This window comes from Silurus meridionalis, chromosome 10 (genome assembly GCF_014805685.1).
Source record: "Silurus meridionalis isolate SWU-2019-XX chromosome 10, ASM1480568v1, whole genome shotgun sequence".
Taxonomy (NCBI): domain Eukaryota; kingdom Metazoa; phylum Chordata; class Actinopteri; order Siluriformes; family Siluridae; genus Silurus; species Silurus meridionalis.
The window spans coordinates 15,769,258-15,789,241 of record NC_060893.1 but is presented as its reverse complement, the minus strand read 5'-3'; the positions used below and the strand labels follow the sequence as shown (position 1 = coordinate 15,789,241).

General features: G+C 37.4%; 1 protein-coding gene across 1 annotated transcript in view; it reads left to right on the top strand.

The window, feature by feature from the left end:
* LOC124392522 (polycomb group RING finger protein 3) overlaps window positions 1-19,984 on the top strand; it is a 47,136-nt gene that overhangs the window by 8,442 nt on the left and 18,710 nt on the right. The window contains exons 2-4 of the mRNA XM_046859636.1: window positions 16,564-16,647; window positions 18,556-18,673; window positions 19,286-19,382. Coding sequence (XP_046715592.1) covers window positions 16,633-16,647; window positions 18,556-18,673; window positions 19,286-19,382 — 230 coding nt within the window. The 5' untranslated portion in view covers window positions 16,564-16,632. The remainder of the gene's footprint in view (window positions 1-16,563; window positions 16,648-18,555; window positions 18,674-19,285; window positions 19,383-19,984) is intronic.

The window sequence follows — 19,984 nt, the reverse complement described above, 5'->3', positions numbered from 1 at the left end:
TTTTTATGTGGTGTAATTGATATTCTATGGAAAAAGATGTTTGCAGTACAAGCAATTAATATTGAAATTTTTTTTTAAGATAAAGTGTATGTATGGGCTTCGTCACATGAGCGCTATAGGTGCGTTATAGTATGTAAGTTTGAATGTTTTATAAGGTTGTTCATCTGAAACACGCATCCTAAACGATACTTTATGTTGAGAAACGTGTTTTATTGCTCCGTACTACATAAATTGTAATTATATCAACAGGGCAGCAAATGTCACCTCAGGAATCACTTTTCTAATCTAATAGTGTATCGTAAGTCGTTATATCACAGGAAGTCTCTGCTGTGTAGGTTGGAGTGATCACTGGAATCTGGGACACTTTTTCTTTTAATGATCCAGTGCCTTTTTTTTCTTTTCCTTTTTTTCTTTTCTTTTTGCGATAATGCTTTTTCAAAGTGTGTCAGCATTTCTCAGTAGCAACCCGAACCTGTGTGTGTGTGTGTGTGTGTGTGTAACATTACCTGGCAAAGTAGGAGTGTTTTTTCTGGAGGCAACTACAGTGAGACATGGCTTATAAAACACCACCCAGGAAGTATAATTGAAATAAAACTAATTTGATGTTAAAAGGGGGGATGTGGCTGCAGACCTCGAGGCCTCGTCTGAGCTAATTCTTTAGTCTTTTTACAAAAATAGAATTTTCAGTGCTGAGTATCATTGAGCATTGAAGCACAATTACCCAAGCTTTTTCCACGACTGTATTTCAATAAGCACAGTATGTTTGAACCTTAGCAGGGCACAAAGAAAGCGAATCGGATGCAATTTAGGATTCGGCTCAAGCTGAAGATGGCAGAATGCACATAAATTATGAGTATGAAATATAAAATTGGTTAGAATTGACTGCATTGACATGAGTAAATAATAAAAAATGAATCATTATAACTACTTTGTCCCTTGGGTGAGGGAAGACTTTTTGGTAGACTGTCACTAATTGGGATGAAGCCTCCATTTTCTTTTTTTCAGGATAAACATGTTTTGAAATTGAATACACTAAATACATAACCCAGAAGCACTGTTGAACATTTTGTTTAGATTTGTTTAGATTGTGTGCTGCTAATGAAGAACTTCTCGTGTTCAAGTTCATGTTTGATGTACTGTAGTGTAACAGTCTTAACTAATGAGCTTGAGGGCAGTCAATATGAACACAATTCTGTCAGTGTGATCAATTAAAATGAGGACAAGGTGCTTTAAAAAATGGAAAGGAAGAGAGCACCCACAGTGCTCAGTGCTCACAGAACTGAAGTGCTCTCAGTCACAGCACTTTCTCTGCATGCTCACTTCACCATGCTTCATTCACAAGTAGCTTTTTTTCATTTTCACAAGCACATGTACAAGTAAATAAGCGTAGTATTTGATACATTTCTGATACCAGTATTGCTATCATGGCATCCTCACAGCTAATATGGGCTAATTTCTCCCAGAGTTGTTACTGAAGATGAAGCTGTGGTGACTGAGTGTAAATAAATAGACTATTATGAGCTTGAACTGTATGTTCTGGTTTCCTGTAAATGTTTACGAAGCGCAGTGCTTATGTGTGGTACTGTTTGTTAGTGGAAATAGCTGACATGTTCTAATTATGATGTTCACTGTTAACTATTTGCGGTCAAGGTGCGTTTGAGGGATAATGACTGTAGTGAAGTGTAGAAAAGCGAGAGCCCGAACCCATCCCGTTCACACCACTGTGAGTAAACAAAAAGCCATTGTTTTCAGTGAGTGCGTTAGCGCCTTGTGCTATGCTGATATAATCACCACCAGGGCGAGTAATCACTTGTAGGTCCACTTGCATTTCTTGCTGTTTTGCCCTTTGTGCTCTCAGCTCAGCAGTATGATGCCTGAAGACTGCTACCAATTTGTCAGAGTTTCTCGACTGTGAAGCTCCGGGGGTGCAGTCTGTGAAATCTGAGTGCTGTGAGGAAATCTTAGATGATGAAAGTTTACTCCCTCTTTCCAATGCTTTCTTTTCCCCTTTACTAGTGTTTTTAATTTGCCATTTTATTGCTGTGATCTATAGATTCCTGGATCATCATGTGTTTTATTATCTACTAAATAATACACTTAGTAACTGTTAAAATAGCCAGAAACAAAATGAGTGTCTGTGACATTAAGTCTTTTCTAAAGGTAATGTAATCATGTTTGATTTGTATAGTTTGATTTTATTTTTTTTCTTCACAAAACAGCTGTAGATAAATCTGGATATAGATTTGGTTCTTATCTACTGTACACAGCGTATTATATACTATATGTATATTGCAATCATAGAACCAGCAACAAGGATTGCACAGCAAACTTCAAGCTATTTATTTATTTATTTATTTATTTATTAAAAACCTGCTGACTACAAACTAAGCAAGTGTTAGAAAAATATCAACATGTCACAGATTTGAGAACACAGAGGCACACGGTCCTGAGACTCACCCCATGGCACGATTGCTCAGTTTTGGCCTGAATAAATTGTTTATCCACATGTTGTTATATGCACTCGTGTAGTGATTGAGTCATTATCTCAGGCTTAAACATGCTGAAGTGGTCAGGCAGAACGACTCGTTTCTTTATCTCGATTACAGGTCGACCGATATGGGTTTTTCTTTGGCCGATGCCAATATTTAGAAATGTTGCAGTTTTTTCCCCCCTTCATCTCGTAAAATCTAATAATTAATAACACGTGATACAGAAAATGTATTAAATGAAACATTTATTAAACAACACAAGACTCTACAGTCAGTGCATTTGTTGTTGGCATGGTCCCCATGCCAACTTTGTTCTAAACTACAGCTGGTTGAAGGCTCATTAACAATACAGGTCCACAAAGTTACCTTCATTCTCTCTCCAAATATTTTTCTCAAATCAAATCATATTTTATTTGTCACATACACATGCATACAGAGTACGACATGCAGTGAAATTCTTTATAAAATACATAAGGCTTGATTAAGAACGAATGAGTAGGATTTAAAGTGCGGTACACAACAAGCCGACGGTCGGGGAATGTCGGAGGAGTTGAGTGTCAGTCGGCTTTGGGGTTTTTTTTCGCACCGTTGGCTCTGGTCGGACCATGTCAGCTGTTTTTTGCAATTTAGCAAAAATGATTGAAAAATTTAGAAGGATAATCCGGACAATATTCAAAAGTAATTGCAAATCCTGCATTACCGTTTGCGTTTTAGCAAACGCACAGTGGCTGCCGAATTTCTAATGGAAACCATTTCCAAGTAGATTTGCAACTGTATTTCCCGTGTCTTACGAGTTATTATATTTATTAGTTATTATATTTAAATGCCAATATTAATTTTCCACGTTTGCGTTTTCACTTTCTTTGCGTTACTTATGCAGCCTGCCAAAACACAAATGGATTCGCAATCCCTTTCGCCTTTCCAAAGCCTTGCATGGTGTGCATTTTGTATTTCCGATGCCTTGCACTGAAAGATGTAAATCAAGTTTCAGGGACGATGTTATTGTGCGTGTTTGTATTGGGAAGTGACGTCACTCCCAGTCGTAATCTGTATAAGCATGTATAATGTATAAGCAATTGACCCTTTGCAAAAAGCTTGATTGACAGGTGTTCTTGTCATGGTGGCATGGCTTGTCGGGCATAGCAACAGTAACTAAGGAGGGCAGGTTTGCGAAGGGTCAATTGCTTATACGTTAATGAAACCGTATTAACCTTATTTCTTGTAGATTATGAATTTTCATCAACTTGCTGCACGAGCATCATAACAAACAAAAATAAACCAAAACATTTAGCAGAATCATCTATTGCTGGCATTTCCCCTGTTGGCCGTCGACGGAGAGTGACATTACTTGCCAATACCAACACGCTCAAAAATATAGTCTCACCCCTGAAACTTGATTGGCAGCTTTCCATGCAAGGCGTCATAAATTTAAATGGTGCAAGGCTTTGGAAATTCAAATGCAAAAGAAATTGCGATTCCCTTTGAGTTTTGGCAGGCGACGCACGTGACGCAGAGAAAGAGAAAACGCAAATGTGGTAATAATTATTGCTATTTACATATGACATGGTCATAACTCTTAAGAAACGTAAAATACAGTTGCAAATGGACTTTGCGTTTCCATTGAAATTTGTCGCTAATGCATAATGTTTGGATTATGTCACATTTTATGTGCGGAAAACGCAATTGCTGATACAATTTGCAATTTCTTTTAAATACTGTTTGTAATATCCTTCCATAGAAAAAAGCTACACGAATCTGTTAGTAAGCAGGCAGGTGTAAACGCTGCCTGCTTTATATATATTTACAGTTGGTTTCCCGGTTCGTATGGCGAATACAGACTACTGCCACCTGCTGGTATGAGAGAGTTGTGTTTTCTCACGCAAGCACAAAATGTACACCTACGGGGCCGTGCGTCAGATGCGCCTGCCTAATAATCGGCCTAATTTGCAGCACGATCCCCTGATACCGATTTCATTTAGAAATGTCAGAAATCATCCCGATGAATCCCCCGGTCAATCAATCGATCGACCTTTAACTTTAGAAACTAAACCGTAATGACATATCTGTGGTTCTTCACCAAACGGATGCCACACGTTCAAGGCACACAATTGTATAGGATGTATTTGGATGTTTGTAGAATTAAATTCTTCCTCCACCTGAACTAGGAGACCCAAACTCCTTTTTCCAGCATGACAATGCCCCTCTGCATAAAGTGAGCTCTATGAAGACATGCTTTAAATGGTTTGGAGTGGAAGATCTTATCTTTTATAGACCACTCAGCTCAACCCTATTGAACACCTTTGGGATGAATTGGAACGCTGACTGCACCCCAGGCCTCCTCACTCTACATCCATACCTGATTTACTAGTCAAGTCAAGTGAAGTTTATTTGTATAGCGCTTTTCACAACAGACATTGTCTCAAAGCAGCTTAACAGAAATCAACAGTCAAGGTGAATGGTGTGCATTTATCCCTGATGAGCAGCTGTGGCGACTGTGGCAAGGAAAAACTCCCTTAGATGTTATGAGAAAGAAACCTTAAGAGGAACCAGACTCAAAAGGGGAACCCACCCTCATTTGGGTGACATCAGGAGTTTGATCATAAATCTTTCAACAATACAGAACACTGGAGAGTGAGAACTAACATGAGTACTGGAGTATAAGATTATAAGTAAATGTTCTTTCTACAGTCTTTGGTATAAAAGTAGGAGCTACTGAGCTCAACATTTGTGATCATCACAGATCCAGCATCAGCTTCTCCATGCCAGAGCCTTTAACTAATGCTAATTACTAATGCTCCTGCGTCTGGCTCTTCACATCCACAATCCAAAATTTAGTGGAAAATCTCCCAATAAAGTAACAACAAATGGGGATTAAATGGGAAAGTTGAAAAAAAAGTTGAAATTCGTTTATTTGATATCAAGTAATTCATTTTTTTTTATCATCATACAATAGTTATATCCCCACAGTAAAAGTGCAAGTTTCAAAATGGTAATTTCTTGTTAATGTGCAACTGATAAATTGGCAGAGTTTGAACCTGAACCAGTGGCCATCTTATTGACTATTAAGATTCCCCTGCTGTTTCAATGTTCTTGATGCTCAGATAATTATGAGGGATTGAACTGTTCAGCACAGAAAATGTTTGGCCAAAAATGGAAAAAAAAAAAACAACCACCACCCAATATTACCCTTTGTTTTTGACCAAAAACTTATATTACACAATAGTACGAACAGATTGTGATGATTTGAATAGTGTTTTAGAAACACAGGTTTAAAAAAAGAACATTGTTGCCTTTGTGTTTTTGCCCTCCTGCTGCGCTCTCACCCAGTCTGTGTAACCTGCTTCATTTTCACCGAGAGTCTTCATGTATACTAAACTGTACCTTGCGTACGCTTGTGGTTTGTGCTGCGTCCCATTAACATTTGATGCTACTCACTTTGAAACTAACCATCAGTGAAAACGAATGCCTGAAGGGGTTTTGCTGGGCTTGTGTGTTTTGCGATGCTTTGCTACATTATAATTGCAAACGCTTTGCATTATGGTTTTTGAACGACATTATTTAATGCATTATTTATCGTGGCGCGAATCCCAGCTTTTACACAAGAACAAAGTAATTCAATAAATAATAAAGTATGTACGCCTGAATCATCATCGGTGGTGGTTATACAATCAGTGAGTAAAATAGTCAGTAGGGATGCACAGAATATTCGGCCACCGGAAATTTTCGGACGAAAATGGCCCAAAAGTGCATTTTCGGTTTTCGGCCAAAAGACTTTGATCACCGAAAAAACACGGCCGAAACAGTGTGTTGTGATGACGCAAACAGAAACCGCGTCCTGCACGTGCTTTTCTAAAACAACATGTCTGCGGTGTTGGACGTATTTCAGTATATCTGAGAAAGATCCACGGATAGCGATTTGAAAAACATGTAATGCCGAAATTTCAAGATGGGGTGCGTCTGAAAAGACTTTCTCCACGTCGGGTTTAATTTATCAGCTGAAATCCAAACATCCCGATCGCTATGTTGAATATCAGAGGAATGCGGCACAGAAAAGCAAAACCCCTCTGAGCATGCGCACTCCGTCTGTGGTGGACATTTTTGAAAAGGCAGGAAGTTTCCCAGTGATAGTGTTTATTGTATCTTTAAGCAGTTGCACTTGTTCTGAATGCACTTTGGTTTTATGAAAGAACATATTTAATTTTAGAACCTTTCAGCAGGCCAGAGGGCCTGTACATTATTATTTAATGTACACATGAGTGCATTTAAGTTAAACATTTAAGTTAGAATTTTAATTTATTTTATCCTGTGCATTGTTGCAATGTGCTATAAATAAATATTTTCATATTTGTAATTGATTTATTCTTTAAAACTTTAATATTAATTTATGCAATTTAAATGCCTTGATTTTAGTAAGTTTAGTACACGGTCATGGCCATAAATGCAATGGTGGTAATAATTGGCATAATTTCTTTCTGTGTTTCGGTTTTCGGTTTCGGCCAAGAATTTTCATTTCGGTGCATCCCTAATAGTCAGTTTATCATATTTTTAGGATTTGTTTTCAATTTACATTATTTTTGTATATTTTTTTAGTCTTCGATTGACCCGTACTGTTGGTGCATGTTAAAAGTTTATATAAAATAATAACATGCACCAACAGCACAAAAAATATATGTATATATACGTGTATATATATGTATATATATTTTCTCTCTGTATCTATCTATATCTATATCTATCTATATCTATCTATATATATATATATATATATATAAAAATCATTCTGACACAGTGAGATGTTTGTTTGGTTCTGCTGTGTTTGACCCATGTAAGAGTGTTTATCTAAAAAACATTAGCTGCTCTTTTGGGGTCGTCAACACGTTACACGTGAACCCTCGGTGTGTCAAAAGTCAAACCGGTTTGTCTCTGTCAGGCCAGCTGAACCCAGAGAACGCATTCATGGTTAGAAGTGCGTGTGTGCGCGTGCCAGTGTCCGCTTGTCCAACAGCGCTGCTGGACAACACTAACTCCTTTGTGAGATTCAGTTTGTGAGAGTCTGTTTGCAAGGCGCTAAGCGCTGGTTAAGAGAGCGTGGCCATGCTTACCCCCTGCGCCGATCGTCATAACCTCTGGAACACGAGACCGGGTTCATGCGAGGTCAACCACAGTGTGTTCCTTCAGAAAGTGCACATGCATGCCTGCTATTTCTGTCAACATGATATGCTTGTGCGCTTCCCTGTCAGTGTGTTTAGGGTTTTAGCCTCAACGAGAGCCTGTTTGCGCAAGTATCTGAACTCTTCGGTACTTAGAGATCCAATTAAGACTGGACTGAAGTTGTGTGTTGCATATGAGAGATTTGATTTGAGTGGATATAATGTTGATTCATCATTTGTTTCTGATATTTCTTTCCAGGTTGGTCGGAAGTTTCTGTGAAGTAGATGTAGCTAAATGTGAAAAGGTACAGCGGTCTGTCGGAACTCGCGGGGGTTTCGCCCGAAGACGCTTTTTTCCCGTAAAGCCGGAAATTTTTGACGCACCCCCGCAGCCTCTATGGTATCTTAGTGAATTAATCTAGATATTATCCCACTTTAATACAATAATGTTTTAAAAATTATATGTGTTAAAACATGGTTTAAAATGCTATTCCTAACGTTCCTGAACATTCGGTCACCGCTGCGGATTCCCGCAAATTTTAAGATAATCCGCAACTTGCTGTTAGTTAGGTTCCAAACGAGAACCTGCAAATTTTCTGAACCGCGAATTATCGGGGGTAGAATGTATATATAAATGTGTGAGATGTGGGTAAATGTGTAAATGTCCACAGAAAGATAGAGTTGCCATGAGATTTTAAAACTTGGGATGAAACCACACAATGAATATATTACGTGTTCCAAACAGATACAATTGTGTATGCTATTATGTTATAATTTTATTTTTAAAGCGCTTGTTTTTTGGGTTTATGGTCAGTGAACTGTGCTACTTGCCGGACTGTTTAATGCTTGAACTTTATGCTGAGCTCCCAAACAAAGGCACACTACAAATAAGCTTTGAGTTAAAGGGCTGCTTTTTTTTTTTCTAGTATTCAAATTTCAGCAAATGAAACACAAAATCACACAGATCTATAACAAAGTGTTAACTCGCTTTGTATTTCATTATGATTACATTCAAACATTTCTCTGATTTTATGGAACGTAACAAACCTCAATTCCAAATTAGATTTCTGACACGAGTAGTCAGTTTCAAAAGAAAAAGCTCACATCATATATTCGAGTGGTGAATAATTACATTTTGTTAATAAGGATCATAAACTATAGGCAAGACAAATGATATGGGCTACGAAAAGTGCAATTAAAAGCAAATTATTGGGGAAATTATTTTCTTATCTTACCATTGTGGGTATATATATATATATATATATATATATATATATATATATATATATATATATATATATATATATAAGTGGCACCAACATTTTTCTACTCAAAATCAAAAACAGCTGAGAAGAGCTTTTACTACAGAATCCTTGAATAAAGTGGATAATCATATTTCTATGCCCGACTGAAACATTCACGAATGACCCTTGTCCCCTGTTTTACATTTCACATTTGAATAGTTAACTGATTTGGAAAAGATTTTAATGGTTATCTTGCTCCTCAGTCTGGCCAGAAATCTCCACATGACATCTGCTTGAGACTGATTAGAAACTTGATGGATGTAACTGAAGTTGATGAACTAGAAAAGCTCAGGAGAGGAATAAAGTAAAATTTTTGTTTTATTATTATATATTTTTTTTTATATAATAAATTATAATTTTTTTTTTTTTTTAGCAGCCCTGCATGGTTAAATCTGGCTCAGACTCTGATAGCGGCACGGTGTTGAGTTGGAGTAGATCTGTCAGCGTAGCTGAGGAATGAGCATGTCGATGGAGAGGATTTAAGATTATATAGCATTATGATCTTACAAAAGGCTGATTTATAGTGTCCTCCACACACACACATGCCATTAAATTCAGCAAGATTCTCATTGTTATGCAATGCTTTGTAAGGACAATTGCATATGTCTGTTTAAGAGTTGACAAATGTGTCTCCATGACTGATATCCCTGACCATGTTTGGGAAAACTGGGTCATATACTAATTGTTCTTGTGAATAAGTACATGCCTCAGTGATTATGTGGACAGACAGAACAGGAGCTGGTCAGGACTTCTACACTCTACACTGTGGTATTCACTTAAAATATCGTATTGTATCTGCATTCATCCATAAAACCACAGGGAACATTTGCAAGCCACTTTACCACCACATTATAAGCTTTTTGTTTGATATTGTGTATTCCTCTGGGTGATTAGGCAGCTCTCTTTAGTGCTCATATCCTCACTGTAGTTAAAGCCTATGGACCTATTTTGGGTTAATTGAGGCTGAACAGGGATGAAGTTAATTCTGTAACTTCTTGTATATACAGGGTATACCATGAATTAACTCAATGTATGCAAAGCAGAAGAGTTTCCATTCAAATACTTCAGATGTGCACAAATGCACTGTTAAACAGTTGCAAAATGAGTGAACTCGAGAGCTGAATATCCGTGTTAAGAAAATTTTATTTTCGAGGTGGCACTGAACCAAACCACAAAAAACGGCTTTTTTATGTTTCATGATGACTGTAGTTGCTTATGTGAATGACTGCCACATTATTTTTGCAGAAAAATAGACCTGCCAGTCACATGCATATTTTTGAGAAATTTAGAACTGCTGCTTCTGGTGCCGTTGGAAAGGATTAAATATCTCGATTGTTTGACCAAATTTAAATTTAGTATATGAATAATAAAGTTAGATTCATTTTTGACAGTTAAATATCACTCATTTAAAAGAAAATAAATAAATAAATAAATAAATATATACATTTATAGTGTTATTTCTACACTATATGGGCAAAAGTATTGTGACACCTGACTTGTGGTTCTTCACCATAACACCCCAGGTCTTCTGACTTTCCATCAGTATATAATTAACACTCTTGTGGCTCAATAAGCACAACTACACAAATTCTGTACAAACACATGCTAAAATCTAGTGAAACATCTTCCCAGAAGAGTGGGAGCAGCAATCGGGATGTTCAGAAAGCATGTACAAATCTTATGGCCAGGTGTCTATGAACGTTTGTCCATTTAGTCTATCAAAAATAGCGCATTTTTGGATGTTTTTTTTTTGTGTGAATTTCAGATCAATTGTACAGTTATTAAAGGTGTTCTCAAAGCCTTGCACTGCTGCGATCTGAACAGCTAAAAGAGGAAACTCTTTTCTCATCTGACTCTATAGCTCTCCATTACTTCAGGAGTAAATTGTGCCGCAGTAGTCTAACAACTCCTCTGGTCTATCCTTTTTTTTGTAACAGTTGTTAGAGGAGAAAGTCCTCCGGATGTACCGCATCCGTTTAGTAACACGTCCTTGGTCACATTGCGCTCATCATCTATGTAACCTAAGGGAAGTCATTTCACAGGCCAGTAAGCAGATGGAAACACTAATGGTGACTGGTTTCTTTTCTCTGCCTCGACTCTCAGATGAGCTGCTGAAAGCTAAACAGCAAGTTCTGTGTCTCTGTGTGTCTGTGTGTGTGTGTGTGTGTGTGTGTGTGTGTGTGTGTGTGTGTGTGTGTGTGTGTGTGAGTCTGTGTGGGGTGGGGGGGGTTGTATCTTGTGTATTTTCAGCAATGCCACAATGTGTGTGTTGTCACATGGCCCAGTGGCTGCCAAATCCTTTGGGAAAAAAACCATGGAGTTCTTCTCTTTATACCTGCATTTACTGACATTTCGATTTCTATTATTGTCTGTTGTGCGTATGACCTCGGAAAATATGCCTAAAGGTATCATGGTCTTATTTGTCTTATTGATTTTAGTTGTGGATAAAAAAAAATTTTGTGCAGAAATGATCACTAGAATGAGCAAAGATTTCTTCCCTAGTATTTTTTTCAGAATTTAACACAACAGGATGCTGTTATAGGAAAATAATTATTCAATAACGACTCATTCTAGAGTGTTATGTTCTACTTCAGGCATAGCAGTTGGCAAACATTGACCATTTCTTATTAATTAAGGAATAACATCTGCTTTCTTTTTTGTTGTTGTTACATTTAATGTTGTTCCTACTGTCACTTGTATTATAATTGTTATAAACAATTCCAACATCATCCTCTTTTTTTATTTATTTTTATTTTATTTTTATTTCTTTTTCCGTCTTAAAGTTAGGCTACGTTTCCACTCATCTGGATAAATTAGAAAAAGGAGCTTTCGTCTGAAAATGCGCTGCGGTCACGTTTTCGTTTTTAGTCGTTCCCAAAAGTTGCTCATCCACACAGAAACATCTGAAAACGCAAGGACAGAAAATGCGTCATCGTTTTCAAAATCCTCAGTTTTCACAGGCCACATCGCACTGCAGAATTGGCTTTTTAAAAATTGTCTCCTTTAGAGAGCTTTTCAAAAAACTGTTTAAAAAAACGAACTCGGTGTCGATTGAAGGCCAAAACGGAGTGTGGAATAGGGATGTGTGGTATACTTGTATCTTTTATATTTCAAACGGTACAATAGCAAAGATTTTGTTCTTTTTTTTCGGCTTCTCCCATTAGGGGACGCCACAGCGGATCATCCATCTCCATACCCCCCTGTCCTCTACATCTGCCTCTTTTACACCAACTACCTGCATGTCTTCCCTCACCACATCCATAAACCTCCTCCTTGGCCTTCCTATTTTCCTCCTACATGGTGGCTCCATCCTCAGCATTCTCCTACCAATATAACTCATGTCCCTCCTCTGCACATGTCCAAACCATCTCAATCTCGCCTCCCTCACCTTGTCACCAAAACATCCTACATGCGCTGTCCCTCTAATAAACTCGTTTCTAATCCTGTCCATTTTCGTCACTCCCAATGAAAACCTCTTCAGCTCTGCTACCTCCAGCTCCACCTCCTGTCTTTTATTCAATGCCACAATCATTAAATCCACAAACGCACAAAGCAACTCCTTCTGTCCTTCTCTATACTTCTTCATCAACATTCTCAAAACAAATAATGTGTCTGTGGTGCTCTTCCTCGACATGAAACCATACTGCTGCACACAGATGGTCACCTCTTCTCTCAGCCTGGCTTCCACTACTCTTTCCCATAACTTCATGGTGTGACTGATCAACTTTATTACCCTGTAGTTGCTGCAGGTCTGCACATCTCCCTTATGCTTAAATATCGGTACCAGCACACTCCTTCTCCATTCCTCCGGCATCTTCTCACCTTCCAAAATCCTGTTAAAAAAATCTGGTTAAAAACTCCACTGCCATCTCACCTAAACATCTTCACGCTTCTACAGGTATGTCATCTGGTCCAACCGACTTTCCACACTTCATCCTCTTAATCGCTGCTTTCACTTCATCCTTACTAATCCTATCTACATCCTGCTTCACATCTCCACACCATCCAACCTTCTCTCTCTCTGATTTTCCTCGTTCATCAGCTGCTCAAAATACTCCCTCCATCTTCTCAACACACTCTCCTCTCTAGTCCACACATTTTCCTCTCCATCCTTTATTGCTCTAACTTGCAGCACATCCTTCCCAGCTCGGTCCCTCTGCCTGGCCAATCGGTACAAATCCTTTTCTCCTTCCTTAGTGTCCAACTTCTCATACAGCTCCTCATATGCCTTTTTCTTGGCTTTCGCCACATCCCTCTTTACCTGCTACCGCATCTCCTTGTACTCCTGTCTACTATTCTGTCGATCCCAATTCTGTTTCACCAACCTCTTTCTTCTTATGCTTTCCTGCACTTTCTCATTCCACCATCATCTCCTACAAAGAACATAGTCCACCTGTGTGCACCTAAGTGTTTACCACTGCCATTTCCATCCTTTTAGCAAAATCTATCACCATCTGCCCTTCCACATTCCTCTCCTTAAGTCCATACCTACCCATCACCTCCTCATCACCTCTGTTCCCTTCACCTACATGCCCATTAAAGTCTGCCCCAATCACCAATTGTTCTTTCCTAGGTACATCATCTACCACTTCATCTAACTCACTCCAGAATCTTTCCTTCTCCTCCATCTCACACCCCACTTGTGGAGCATAAACACTGATGACATTTATCATCACCCCTTCAACTTCCAGCTTAACGTTCATCACCCTATCAGAAACTCTCTTCACCTTCACTACATTCTTACTGCACTTTTCCATCAGAATCACCCCTTCACCATTTCTCTTCCCATCCACACCATAATAGAACAGTTTAAACACCTCCAATGTTCCTGGCCTTACTCCCTTTCCACTTGGTCTCCTGAACACACAACATATCTACCTTTCTCCTCTCCATCATATCAGCTACCTCTCTCCCTTTACCAGTCATAGTACCAACATTTAAAGTATCAACCCGAACCTCCACTCTCCTACACTCCTCCTTTCCCTGCTGTCTCTAAAAAACGTCTTCCTCCTCTCCTTCTCCTCCTTCGGCCAACAGTAGCCCAATTTCCACCGGTACCCTGTTGGCTAACGATACCTGTGGCGGTCGTTGGTAACCCGGGCCTCGACCGATCCGGTATGAAATTTTTATTCATGATCCGCATAATTGATTTGGCACATGTTTTACCCTGGATGCCCTTCCTAATGCAACCCTCCCCATTTACCCAGGCTTGGAACCAGCACTAAGAGTGCACTGGCTTGTGCAACCCTAATGGCTGGGTTTTCAGGGCAGCCGTTGACAGATATATGATGCCCATTGTTCTACACCGTTGGCTTCAGCGTGACGGCTTCAGCCTTTTATTTTAAACTTATTCTGCATGAGGAATCGTAGACGGAACTCTTCGGCAAGAAGGAGAACTCCGATTGGCTATTCAGATTAGCAAATGAGCACGAGTAAAACTACAAAACAGAACATGCTTGTTGTCATTCTTGCTTTTGTCTTTGCAACTCAGCAGACATGATTGAAAATGCTACATGAATCCATTAGTAATGATTGCTGAAGGTGGAAACACTGCTTGCTTTATATATTCACCGTTTGAGCTCTTCCTGTTTCCTAGTTCCGAATACACACTACTGCCACCTGCTGGTATGAGTGTTGTTTTTTCCAGAACAAACGCAGAATGCTGCAACTAACGATTCTTTTGGTAACCGATTAATCAGACGATTATTCTTTTTTTTTTTAATTAAATTAATTAAATTAATTAATTAATTATTTTTTTCAGTTTACTCAGATAAAATTATTTATTTTGTTTATTATAACTATATAAAACTCCAATTCATGGTATTTATGTATAAAGTTGTACCTAAAAATTCAAATGCATTTCGAGTTTAACTTTGAATCTTTAATTTAGATATTTTAAAGTTTATATTGGCTGCTTGTTGAGGAGTACATGGGGGATTTCTCCTTTGAACAAATTCACCAATGCTGACTTGTTTCTTTCTGTTAAAATAATTGCTAGGTATGCAAGATAAAGCAACTTGTGTAAATTAACATTTGCATTGTATTTTGCAGATGGCAAACTGACAACCGTGCTTTAAAAAATCTATATAAAATATATAAAATATAATAGAACATTGTTTTGAAATGTAAAAAAAACAATGCACAGATATTTTTTTTAATTTGTGAAGATATAAGCATCTAGAATATATAATCAATTACATTTTGTATAATAATCAAATTATATTTGCATTCATTAAATATGCAAACATTAAAAACAAGCATTTGATCGTAGTAAAGCCGCAGTAAAATATTGTTTGTAAAACAGAAGTTACTGTTGTAGTAAACAAATGCTATAAAAAGAGAATGGAACGGAAAAACGCAGCAAGGTAACTTAGTAAAAAAAAAAAAAAAAAAATATGCATTGGTGTACCAGAGCATAATCTTTGCTGAAAACCAAAACGGTGACTTAAAATGTGATTGTTTACTGCTGCTGTTATTTGCTGCTTTTAGATTTAGTGTTTGTTCGCACCGTTTAAATTGAATCCATCACTATGTCGCGAGCCGATTGCGCAACCTGGTGCTCGCGAGTCACAAAAGAACAGATCCAGTGCGACTGTGCTGAAGTTACAAACCGTTTACACAATAACACTTCATTAAACTACACCATTTTCACATTAAGAGGATTCTACAGTTTTTGCTTAACGTGCTGATGTTTCACTTTCACCCGTGACACCACTGTGTTTTCTTTTCATGTGCTTGTGCATCACTGTGGTCTTCCATCCCACACATCTCCGCTTTGCATAACTTCTGTTATGTTTTCTTTGCGTTTTATATAAAATGCTCCCATGACTGGGAACGCACACTTTACCTGCTGCACTTGACCCTGTACTGTCCGTTATTTTCCCAAGCACCTGTTTTATCTTGCCGACACACAAACCTTTAAGCTGAGCAGCCCAACTATGACAAATTTCATTATCGATTTTATTAATTAGTTGTTGCAGCCCTACTTTGGTGTTTCAGGCGCACCTGCCTAATAATCCGCACCTAATTTGCAGCACAATTGGCCGATGCTGATTCATTAATTAAAAAATGCCAAAAATCGGCTCGATTAATCGTCCGGCGGATGGATCCGTCGACCTCTAATGATTAATGTTAACAAAAATTGCATTGATGTAAACCTGTCATTTGCATTCCAGCACTACAGTGAACCTTAAAAACGTGACACAGATGAACATGTCTCAAGCACTCGAACACGTGTTGAATGAATGATTACGTAGAAAGTACTTTTTTGTGACAGCATTTTGCAGTTAACAGTGCATAATACAAATAATCAAATCCTTTTATTAGACTCGTTTCCAAACAAAATGATTGAAAACTTCCTGACCAATCAGATTCAAGAATTCAGCAACACTGTGTTATTATAGTTGGTGTATCGTAATGACGTTAAAAATGTCAGAACTGTCATAGTATAGAAAAAAAACAAAGGCTTTTCCTTCTTTTCCTTGGTTCTTGCGCATGTTAAACTAAATGTATATATTCTACACCTTTTATACAATTTATTAGTTCCCCTTGCATTTTATTCCAAAAACCTTCCTTTATGCAGGTGATTGATTTGTTTTATTGTGTTTGTTTCCTCTGTAGGTGTGTGAGCATTGGTTCATGATGCACAGCTAATGCTGGCCTGGCTGCCTTTCTGTCTGCAGTAGATTCATGGCAGCATTAGGGGTAAGCATGCAACACACACAACACAATATACCATGCGTGTATGTATACACACACATTGTGTGAGTGTATTTATTTTTGTTTTTTTATCTACCGGTGCAAAAGAATCACCTCAGGTTAACCTCAGAGTGTCAGTTATAACTAATTTCATGACTGAGATGGAAATTTGTTCTTACCCTGGTTCACTGGCTTCTCGAGAATGTCTAAATAACACTATTTTGTATAAGCAAAGCATGCAGGAGGTGTCATTGAGGTGGAAAAGAAAATGTGAAAATATGGCTCATTAGTAAATCCAATTCCAGGATTCTCTATTTCTTGGCAGAGTGAAAGGAAGAGTCATAGTCACATAGTGGAAGTGTTTTTGTGGTGCGTTAACTGTAGATCTTTTTTTCCTTTTTTTTTTTTTTTTTTTTAAGGAGAAAACTAAATATCAATACAACTTTTACTAATACAAATTTCCCTGGCTGTTTTAAGAACACCTATTTCCCTGCCCATTCACTCAGTTATTAATTCAGCTAATCCTGTAGAGCTACTGATACAAACGATTCAGTTCAAATTGACATCATTCCTCAGAATAGGAAGATAAATGTGATCTCACTGACCTTGACCTTGGCATGGTTGTTTGTGCCAGATGTTACATTTTTGCCTTGTCATTTTATATATATATATATATTTTTTTTTTTCTTCATTAACTGATGCCAGCTACATTCATGCAGCTTATAATGAGTTAGATTAATAAAGTTTATGATTTTCAGACATTAATAGAATAGAAATGATGAGAGATGTTTTTTTTTAATAATTAAAAAAAAACAATTTTATATATATATATATAAAGTATGAAAGTATATTGAAGAAAAATAGAAATCTAAAATTTATTTTATTTATTTTGTGTAGATTGAAATGCAGTAGAAATCACTTCTGTTGTAAACGACAGAGTAGATCATTATGGCACACAGTAAACATGTAAACAGCATTTTATTTTTTTTATTTTTATTTATTTATTTATTTATTTATTTAACGCAGTTTATATTATTATTAACATTTGTGATTAACATTTGAACAGGGTCCTTTTAAAACAATTTTAAATAAAATGGTTATATATATATATATATAATTGTATATTGAAAGTATATTGAAGAAAAATAGAAATCTAAAATTTATTTTATTTATTTTGTGTAGATTGAAATGCAGTAGAAATCACTTCTGTTGTAAACGACAGAGTAGATCATTATGGCACACAGTAAACATGTAAACAGCATTTTATTTATTTATTTATTTTTTAATTTAACGCAGTTTATATTATTATTAACATTTGTGATTAACATTTGAACAGGGTCCTTTTTAAAAACAATTTTAAATAAAATGGTTATATATATATATATATATATATATATATATATATATATATATATATCATATTTTATAACATTTTATCAATATATAATTGCATATATTTATTATATTGATTACATTGATTAATCAATTAAATTGGCACAAAAATAAATGAAAAAATATTTTTAATTAAATAGTTTTCAATTGTTAGATCCCATTTGGTAATACAGATACAGAACAAATGTCTTTATTCCTTCCATCCTTCATTAGCGGTTAACGCTAGCTACTACAGACACTATGGACTAACTCTAGTTTCTATTTTATACCCCTGGCATTGTTTTGTATGTTTCCATGTTTAATAATAATAATAATAATAATAATAATAATAATAATAATAAAAATAAATGGAGACTAAACCACAGACTTGTGGTCCGCCACTTAATACGTTCCTGAGGGAACTCGGATTTTAACTGTGTTCCGCATGTAAGAAGGATTGTGTGCACTACTCCCCTATGAGAGACTGAGAATTGCTCTTTTTTTTTTTTATTTGTAAATAACAAAAACCTGTTTGTTCTTTAGAACCCCGAGATGCTCACAAGGAAGATCAAACTGTGGGACATAAATGCCCACATTACATGTCGCCTTTGTGAGGGGTACCTGATCGATGCCACTACCGTCACTGAATGCTTACACACCTGTGAGTACACACACACACACACACACACACACACACACACACACACACACACACATTTATGTTATCCTTTGCTCATGTTTCCATACAGCACCACATGCATTAGCATGTCACTAACGTTTCAGGGTCAGCTCTGAGAACAACATACTGTGCAAAGTACATATGGTTGGTGTTTGTATAAAATGCTCAGTAAGTGTATGAGTTAAGTGCGCCTATTTAACTGGAGCGTAGTCTGTTCAGGCTCAGTTTAATTAGCACACACATTTCACTCAGTATTTTCGAAGCGATTGTCTGAATCGACAGAGATCGTTTTATAACGGTGATGAACAGTAGAGGGAGCCCTTGTGCCACTCATGAGTGTAACGGTTCCAGGCTCTATTGGACTGACTTTCACTGTGGGAGGAAAAGAACAGAACTGTAATATGTCACGTCTCATTTTCTCCTTTTTTATTTTCAAAGCTCCACAGCGGAATCAGTTGATGCCCCATGTAACGCTGCTTATTGTTCTGTCGTCCTTGATTTCCTTTACATGCAGGATATTAGTATGGATTTCAAATGATCTAACAATATATTGTGTGTGTGTGTGTGTGTGTGTGTGTGTGTGTGTGTGTACAGTCTGCAGGAGCTGCTTAGTGAAATATCTGGAAGAGAACAACACATGCCCCACGTGTAGGATTGTCATTCACCAGAGCCACCCACTGCAGTATATCGGGTGAGTGTGTACTGCAGCAAGCAGATGCAATCAGCATGCGCACACACACACACACACACACACACACACATGCGGACAAAACATGCAGATGACTGACAGAGTACATCCTATCACAGCACAATAAGGGGTCATGTTCTCAGCTGTGTTATGCTCCTAGGTCTTTTCACTTTAGTGATGTGTATAAAAAGCTAAGAGTGGGCGTAGTCCATCTGGCCTCATCTTTGCCCTTTCTCTCTGTCTGACTCTCCATGTCTCCTTGCTTGTACTTTTTAGACATGATGATGAAAACTCCTGCAGCAATATGACTATAAGCACTGCAGTGAGAACACGTTGTGTATTTTTAGAGCCAACATTGCTAAATGTTTGCGTGGGCAGTAAAAGTCATGATTTACGGGTCCTTTAGTGAGAATTCTGACCGAGCAATGATGCTCATTTTGTGGTACAGTTTGATATTTTTATTGCATATGCAGTTTAGTGTTACTGTTGATGCGTTCCTGTGGATCATAATGGTTGTACATTGTTACAGGCACTTGCACAGCTGTTTTTATTGTGCTGTTGGATTCTGTGTTCAATTCGAATAGTAATTTCCTTTAATAGCTTGT